At 36.3% G+C, this 9436-nt stretch overlaps 1 protein-coding gene across 1 annotated transcript in view; it reads right to left on the bottom strand.

The window, feature by feature from the left end:
* Positions 1-8448, bottom strand: part of MSLN (mesothelin) — a 44400-nt gene extending 35952 nt beyond the window's left edge. Inside the window, exons 1-4 of the mRNA XM_032230907.1 lie at positions 8394-8448; positions 6294-6379; positions 5673-5716; positions 4183-4373 (exon numbers count right to left, since the gene is read on the bottom strand). Of these exons, the coding sequence (XP_032086798.1) occupies positions 4183-4373; positions 5673-5716; positions 6294-6336 (278 nt within the window). The 5' untranslated portion in view covers positions 6337-6379; positions 8394-8448. The remainder of the gene's footprint in view (positions 1-4182; positions 4374-5672; positions 5717-6293; positions 6380-8393) is intronic.
* Between the last annotated feature and the right edge of the window lie 988 nt (positions 8449-9436).

The following is a 9436-nucleotide window of genomic DNA, read 5'->3' on the forward strand; positions in this document are numbered from 1 at the left end:
CTGACTGAATGGATGGACACTCTAAAAAAGGGGTGGAAGAATACAAAAAGGGCTCTGGCAGAAGTGGTAGAAGAATACAAGAAACAAGCTGACAAGCACCGGTCGCTCCAACCCCCCTTCCGTGTGGGGGATAAAGTTTTATTGTCTACCAAATATATGTGGTTAAGAATGCCTAGCAAGAAGTTAGGGCCAAAACTTTTAGGTTCCTTCCCAATAGTAAAAATAATTAATCCAGTTACAGTTCAACTCAGTCTGCCTAGAATTCTAGGGAAAATCCATCCAGTCTTTCATTGTGGCATGCTGAAACCTGTGATTGGGTTTAATGTAAGACTGCAGACCCAACCACCCACTCCTCCATACAAGGAGAAACTCACTACAAAGTGGGGAAAAAAATTAGACTCTAGATTGTATAGAGGTTGTTTGCAATATTTAGTGCAATTGGAAGGGGTACCCTTTGTCTGAAGCTACATGGGTGAAAAGTTGGAATGTAAAAGCTGACAAGTTAGTAAAACAATTCCATGATAAATTCCCCGATAAGCCAAAGAGTCCCCCAAGGGGGAGGGGGATGTGGTTAGTTATGCTACATTACTCTTTTTACAGGACACACTTTTCTTCTGAGGGGAGGCCACCTGTCAGCCCTGCAGCCATCTTTTGTTTTGGATCTGAGGCCTGCCACACTTTCTATTATTTTACTATGCATTTTCTATTGTGGGAAAATGGAAGGGGGGATTATACGGAGTTAGATGATATGTAGCCATAATAAAATTCTTTTTAGAAAGCCAAGATCATTGTTTGTCTCTGTATCTCTGCACTTAACTGGAACTGGATGTGTGGAAGCTGCCAGCATGGCAGCGGAAGATTGGACCATGTGATGGACTTGTGGGTGTGAGGGCAAGATCTTGAACTTTCAACTGGGTGGGGAAAACCAGGAAGCTTCCAGATTCGGGCATTCCCAGATGTGCCAACATGGCTCTCTTAATAAATTGGAACTTTGAGCAATACATTGCCTTGGACTCTGACTTAACTTTGGATGCTATTTGGAACTCTGACAGAAGTAAGTTGTAGTCTACTTTGTCAAATGCCAAGTATCTATATCATTTTCCTGGTTTACTAATTTAGTCACTTTATCAAAGAAGTATAAAACGGTTGCTTGGCATAATACATTTTAACAAGCATGCTTGTTCCTAATAATCACCTTGTTCATTTCTAGATGCTGTCAAATCCTCTGCTTAATTACCTTTTTCACAATGTTGAGTTGATGTCAGTCTGATTGGCCTATAATTTCCTGGATCCATTTTTCCCTTTTTGAAGATTTGTACCACATCAACTCTTTTCCAGTCCTCTGGTAGTTCCCCTGTGCTACAAGTAGAGCTCTGAGTTTACACTCAGTGACTCCAAGATTACATCTGTCGGCTCCTTCAGAGCCCTGGGATGCAAACCATCTGGTCCAGGTGACTTGCACTCATCCGTGGTGGATAGGTATTCTCTTACCATAGCCTTGCCTATTTTGACTTGTGTACCTGTTCTGTCTCCCATGGTGCTGCTTTTGATAGGTTGGGCTATTTCTTCCTTTTGCATAAGAACAGATGCAAAGAATAAATTAAGCAGTTCTGCTTTCTCCCTGTGCATCTTCTTGCATGCTTCCATTACTGAACCTATTGCTTCCTTGACTTTCTTCTTGTTCCTTACATAGTGAAAGAAAAATTTGGGGGAGTTATTTTTGGCATTACTGGTAGTTGCCAGTCTTAGCTCATTTGGGGCCTTGGCTTTTGTGACTCTCTCCTTGCAGATTCTAAAGATTGCAATGGCAAACTGCTTCTGAACAAATTAATGTAGAAAATGTAGGGACTTGTCGAGGAAATTTCCAAGACTCAGACATGATTGAAGGGAAGTTTAAAAGAATTTCTAAACAAGTTAGCATTAATAACGTATATTTTATTATATTAGATTTATTAGATTTATATTTAATCTTTCTTCTTTGAGTTCAAGATGCTTTACATAATGATCCCCTTTATTTTATGCAAGATGCATAAAAATAAACCATAAGGTTTTTATCTCACCTAGTCAAGGGTGACTGGCATTTTCAGGAGAGTTTCTATTTATAGAATTTCTATTATAGGAGTTTAAAAATACTAAGCAGGCTGGCATACATTCCTATGGGATGATAAAACTAAAACGCAGAACTACTTTCAAAGTCATTTAATCAGAAGAGCGTCATTGCAAAAATGGCTCAAAATAAAAAAATTTACTATGTGGAAATCCCAAATTGGCTATCATCAACAGAAAGGACGACTCACCCAAATTTTACAGATTGGAACAAAATCCTAAAATACAGAGACTTAATTGATAGACAGGGAAATTTAAAAACAATTGAAGAATTGGCAGATCAGAACATGAAAGTTGACTGGCTAACTTACCTCCAAATCAAAACTAAATACAATAAAGATACTAAATTATATGGCATTAAAACAGAACCACACGAATTGGATAAAATTATTCAAAGCTCAGATAGAAAGATGATAAGGAGAATATATAAATTCCTCCTGGAATATAAAATGGAAGAGGATATTGTGAAAGAACAAATGATAAAATGGGCACAGAACTTTGGCTATAATATTGAATTAGACAAATGGGAAAAATTTTGAGGAATACATTTAAAAACGACACTATCAGTTGCATACAAGGAAAACCAGTACAAAATGTTTTACAGATGGCACCTGGCACCAACAAGGTTAGCTAAAATCTTAACAAATACCTCCCCAAAATGTTAGAAATGTGAATCAATACACGGAACATATTACCATTTCTGGTGGATCTGTGAGGAGGCTAAAGTTTTTGGGAAAATGATCAAAAATTGGCTGGAGGCAATAAGAGGGGTTAAAATAGAATGGAAACCTGAAGTTTTTTTATTAGGAATAATGTCTGCAAAATACAAAAAAGAAATCCAGTTTTTAATACTATATATAATTACGGCGGCAAGGATTGCCTTTGCCCAGAAATGGAAAAACAAATTAATTCCAAGCGAAGATGAAATAATAAGAAAAGTTATGGACTGTGCTGAAATGGACAAACTAACTAAAGAAATCCAGGGAAAAGAAGAATCAGAATTCTACCAGATATGGGATAAATGGTATAGGTGGATGGAAGAAAGAACAAAAATCAATGAAGGAATATAATAAAACTCAAAAAATAATAGTTATGAGTAAAATAAGAGGGTTATGAATGGTGAAATCCAAATGAAATACAATAGAAGGGGAAATAATATAAGGTGAGCGGTATCGATTGATAATTGCTATTATAAAGAACAGGAAGTTCCTGTTCGTATTGTATTGTATAAATGTGGTGTACGTCTAAATTTTGTGTGTGTGTATTTTACATATTTGTTAATAAAAATCTTTAAAAAAAATACTAAGTACTAAGATATTGTAGAAGAATAGTTGTACATGATATTTATGCAGGATGATTTGATACTAAATGAAACATTTACTATCTTTCATTTACTACAATATGCTTCACCGTTTACATTTGAAAATCTCCAGTTTCCATCATTCTATGGCAGCCAAACTTAGCTGAGATTTTTTAAAAGATGCCTCTGTTAGGCCTGGGTGTCCTTGAATAGAAAGCCACCATGAAACCTAAGGGCTTTTAGTCAACTGAAAGTTGAAAAAAATGTTGCCTAGTAGGACAATGCAAAATAGCAACAAAGCAAAAAGAATGTGTTCACCCAGCCACCTGATCATCTTTTAAAAAAAAACAAATACTAAATACTAAAACTTCAAGATTCATCATTTTGTGTAGAGCAGGTGTTCTATTTAGAGTTCAAGGACAACTTCTGGCATTTCCAGGCAGTGCCAAACAAAGACTTGGGCAAAACACTTAAACATTATCCAAGCACTACTGTGTGTAAGTGTGGTCTTAAAACAGTTTAGGGCCAGGCCTCTTAGTCAAAGAGACAAAAGCCAAGAAGTGAGTAAGAACACCAAAGAAGGAAGGAAAGAACCTACTGGAGGTTCTGGTTTGCAAATATATAGCTTTTGTAACTTTGGACCACATTGACAAGGCAACTGTGTAATTTACATTCACATACACACATGAAAAGGAGGCTTAATTCCAAGGCCAGCCAAAATAGGTAAGAAATAATCTCTTTTCAGAAAACTGCCCCAAATTAAAAACTGGTCCTACCCAAATGAAGTATTTCCATTGCTGAACATTTGTTGAATTGCTTTAATTTGATCTGGAGTCAGGTGCTGGCACTGACTTAATTGTTTTAGAAATTTTTCACCAGTTGCTGCAATGGAATCTCCAGACATCTCACAGACCAAATGGTTTGAAATTCTGGCCTCTTCTTTGCTGATCACCAGGCCAGAGGTATTCTAAAAATTTTTTTTTATCAAAAATTAAGCAGAAAATAAAACATGGACAATAATTAAATAAAACAATTTCAATTTAATTATTTAATTCAGTTAATTCAATTTCCTATAAGAATAAAGTATTAATTTGAGATGGTGAAAAACAAATTAATTTAATACTAATAGATCTGAGCAACTGTTTGAAGTAAGACCAAGTTTTACAGTAATCATAAACACACAACTGTTTAAAAATATTCTTCCACTTTCTGTCTCATCAATTAAATTGTTTGCTTGAAGTAGGACTCTGGCTGATCCTTTGCAAATGACTGAGACATATCTGAGCCCTGTTATCTGTAAGGAGTTTGAGCCAGTTGATCCTGAGGACATCAACAGAATCTTTGTGACTGTTAGCTCAGCCACCTATGTTATGGACCTGGTCCAGAATACAGCAGGGTATTCATAGATTTGCCCATGTTATATCTCTATTGTGTGAGCTGCACTGTCTCCTAGTTTCCTTCTGGGTTCAAATCAAGGCACTGATTAACACCTTTACAGTCCTGAATGGCAGAGGTCATGGTTATTTGTGGGACTAAGATTATCCACTTGTTTACTAGATCAGAAAGGGTAGGCGCATTCCAGATCCCTTCCCTGAAATCCTGCCAATTAGTGGAACCTTGGAAGTGTGCTTTTTCTGTGGCTGCCCCTACCTTTTGCAATACCCTCTGCCCAGCAATTGGGCAGGTCTCCACTCCCTACCCTTTCAGGAGACCATCAAGACCTGTCCCAAAGGTGCTTTATCAAAAGGCAACTGGACTTTCTCGTTTTTTTCCTTGAAAATGTTTTGCTTCTCATCCAAGAGGTTTCTTCTGAAGAAGCTTCTTAGATGTGAGGTGAAACATTTGCAAGGAAAAAACCAGAAAGTCCAGTTGCCTTTTGGTAAAGCACCTTTGGGACAACCATGACCTGGATGATTGGGAATTTCCATAGACATCAAGATCTGCTTTGGGGTGGGGTGGGATGGGAAAAAATGGAATGAAGATAATGGAGCTTCCTATGAGGCATCCTAAGAGAATGATTAAGGGTAATTTTTCTCTGATTCTTTCTCTCTATAGTCACTGGTTTTATTGTTGTTCTGAGCTGCTCAGAGCTGTTTAAGATGGGTGGCCATATACATAATTTAAATATATAAATAAATACAATCAAATACCTCTCATTGTTTGGTTCTCTGACTCCAAAGATCAAGAGTCTAGATCCTAAACGGGTTGCAGAAGAATATAGATGTCTGTAGGCAATATAAGTACCATACAGAAATGCAATACTTACCAGGAATTTCAGTGCACCATTGGGAGTGAGCATCATTGCACAACCTAAAATATAAGACATGGGTTTCGTCTTAAAGACATTTTATTGAAAAATTATAGTGATTGCCTTTCTCAAGCCAATTGTAGAATATTGTTTGCTATATCATTTTTTTAAAGAATAATAAACAAAACCTCTTGCTTAAATATTTACTTCTTGTGTTTTCTGATAACATTGTGTTCAGTGGTTTACTTGGAACACACAAATCATGAATAAAAACTTCCTTTCCTCTAAAGTAGGTTTCCCAAATAGCAAGGATGATCTCCTTCGGAGAGCTGCAGACAAAACCTGGAAAGGTGTGAAGAATCTTTTTAGCTCTACAGCTCTAAATCCACTTTCCCTAAAAGTTCCATTGCATTTTCATTGTTCATTTGTGTTCATTTTGTGTTTTTAGGCGAGGTAAGGGAGGTATGATGGCAAAAAGGATTAGAAAGCCCTGTTCTAAATTCTAAAATGCATAATTAACATTAGCATGCACATATCTCAGAGGAGAAGCTGCTACATCAGAAAATAGAATCTGGATTAGAATTTCACATGGAAGCATTTAATGTCAATTTTATAGCAGTCATGCATAATTATACTCACCAGTCATAAAAAGGCAGCAAAGCATCCTGGGTGATTCTGGCATTATTCCAAATAGATACTTCTTCGTAGGTAAATATATACGTTCACTCCAGAAAAGCAAACAAAGAAATAAATTTATCATCAGTAATAATTATCTTTTAGTTTCCCTGCTTGGTTTAAATATGGCAAGATGCCACTGATGCTCTTTGGATCATTAAACTGCACCTTAGATAAGGGTCAATAAAATTAACGATGGGCTCGACTTAGTAAGTTTATGACTACATAGGGATTATACACTGATCCCTCTTTTGACCTCACCCCAGATTCTGTCATGCCTTGTCCTATAGTCAATGAACTTTATGTCGTCTATATAGACCTGTGTGTTTTGACAATGTATACGTATTTGGATGATGCCTGTAAGGAAAATTTAACAAATTAACTATCAGTCTGTCCCTGAAGATAGGAGAAGGTCTAAATGACTCATTAGGAAAATATTTTTCTTGGCTTGTTCTTAAAACTCTTATTCAGATGAATGTTTGTATATGCTTCTATGTTTTGTCCCAATTTATCTTTCCATCTATAGGCTGAAAAATTAAAAATATTTATTTTGCAGATAAAAAATTTTAAAGGTCAAAATGTACAGGTGGACAAATAATCTCAAATGTCAGCGCTTTGGTGCAAATTTTTGGACTCAAGTAAAGCTGGAAAAAAAAACACTGGGAACTGATAGCAACCCCTGTCCTCTGGAATTAGATTCCACCCAAGATCTGGATGGCATCCAACTGCCTGGTATTTTGAAGGGACTTGAAGACCTGGCTCTTTGTGGGGGCCCTTGGATTGAGTAGGTTTTTTCTTTTTTCATTTCTATCCAGTTCTTGTCACCTTTGCCATTTTTGATTTGTTATCTACATTTGTTGCATTTACTTTATTGTTGAGCCATCCAGAGTTGTTAGGAGCCAAGCAGCATACAAATTTAATAAATGTATATTTCATTTAATTACATCTGTTTTACGTTACACTTCTTTTCTACAAATCCATAGCTGTAACTAGTATTTCTGCTGAAGACCTGATATTCAGGACAAATTTTGAGACATCAAATCACATTCAAACAATTATCTATTCAAATTTTAGCATCTTTGTCTCTGGGCCAGAATATCTCACTCATATCTCCAGTGTCAAATGGAGGAAATGTTACACATATATCCTGAAGGACCCTGTATTTATGTGCAACACTAGCATTTACCACAACCTGACTACATAAATTCTTGGAATTAAAAGCATGCTGAAGCAAGTTGGTACATTGCTCTTGATATGAATTTCTTGTTGCATCCTCCCAGATTTTGGAAAACTTTTCTAGCAAGAAGCTACCAATTTTTCAAAACTTCATTTGTTGGCTGAAAGAAAAATCAATCTGCCCATAATCTAGAGAACCTTTGTTTGATTTACTTCTAGCACCTTGAATAATTCGAGGAACGCAGCCCAACCCAGCTGCTTAAGAGGAATGGAACTTTGCTACTTTGCAATTGACTTTGCCAACAAACCTGCATGTACTGTACTTCCTTGAAATGATGTGGGAAAGATTAAATTATAATTCACTCTATTAAAAGTTCTTCAATCCAAATGGAATTGAACATTTTATGCATTAATTCAAATCCAGACAATTTGTTTTTTCTGTTCTCCTTTTAGGAGTTCTTCTGAAAACGTCAAATGAATATGTACTCATTATTTCATAAATAAACAACAGGAAATTAGTTAGAACTGTCCTGCAACTAGTAAATTGACCAAAAATAAAATTACAGATAACCACAACTTGCAAAGCCGTAGTAGTTTTAGAAATTGTATGTGTCTTATGCTTCTCTTAAAGAAATCATGATTCTATATGCAAATCCATCCAAATTATAATTAATATTAGGAGTGCCTGTTTGTTATTTAAACCCTCTAATTCCCAGATTAAAATAAAAGAGAAGAGCTCTCAATAAACTGAAATTGAACTGACAACTGAGGCTTACTTAGTCCCAAACAATGAAGCGAAAAGTTCTCTTAAGCAGAAGGCACCCATTCCATTCCCAGAACACAGTGAAAAAAAAGCAAAAAAACAAATCTTTCAAACACAGGACATACCTCTGCTGCCTCTTCACAGGTTTGGTTGACAGAAATAAAATATGGGTATTCTGCTTTGCACAAATGCAATCAGAATGTGATCTCTGCCTCTAATTTCACTTGAAAAAGCAGCCACGCCCAATGCTTATGAAATGTGAAACAATTTGACAATTGGATGGGATGTTTTAAGCCTGTGTCCTGAGTCACCCTGTACCCAGGAAACCAAGGGAAAGGCAGAGGAGAGAACAATTGGCAAAGGCCAGGCTGTTCCTGTAGCAAAGTATCTCTAGCTATTGTGGTTTGCAAGCTACTATGAGTTATTTAACAAACGATGATAAAAGCAAAGCTTGGCTTAGCACACTATACCAACTCAGCCATAATAAACTTTCTTTAAGAAGTCCTGGGGATGTAGTTCAATTTCTCCCAGATGCTTTTTCAGAATAAGGTGATTGTGCCGTGAAGAATACAAGCCACCATGTTCTAAGAAGAGATTTGGGGAGTGCCATTTGCCTTTACTGATAGATTTTGAGTTACTGGTTATCTGTTATCCCAATAAAGGGATTGTTATTAGCAATACTGTCTCGCCTCAGTCCTTGCTCACCGAGTTACCCTCCAGAACAGTTGACACATTCATAATTCTTAAAGCATTATTTATTAATATATATATTAAATAACCACAGATTAAATGATATAGGATGACATAGAATATATATGAAAAGGCTTTCCTTGAAGTCCTAGTATGATAGAAGTAGGACCTTGTGTTATTGTGAAAAAGATAACATAGATCAAAAGCATTAGTGGATTTTATGTGGATCGGGATTATCTCCTTAAAAATTCAAATTGTAAGATATCTGCTATAGAAAAATGTTAGGTGGTCTGAGGGAAAATTAGATACAATGAAAATTATACCTTTGGAAGCACACCACAGTCACAAAAAGTGGGTAGGGCTCTGATTGAAGAGCCCCATCCCTCATCTTACCTTTTTGACTCCACTTCTGCCCCTGTGTGGAATGCAGAAATTTTGATCTTCAGAACATTCCAAAACTTGTTCATTCTATGAAAAC

The sequence above is a fragment of the Thamnophis elegans genome, chromosome 14 (assembly GCF_009769535.1).
Source record: "Thamnophis elegans isolate rThaEle1 chromosome 14, rThaEle1.pri, whole genome shotgun sequence".
Lineage (NCBI taxonomy): Eukaryota > Metazoa > Chordata > Lepidosauria > Squamata > Colubridae > Thamnophis > Thamnophis elegans.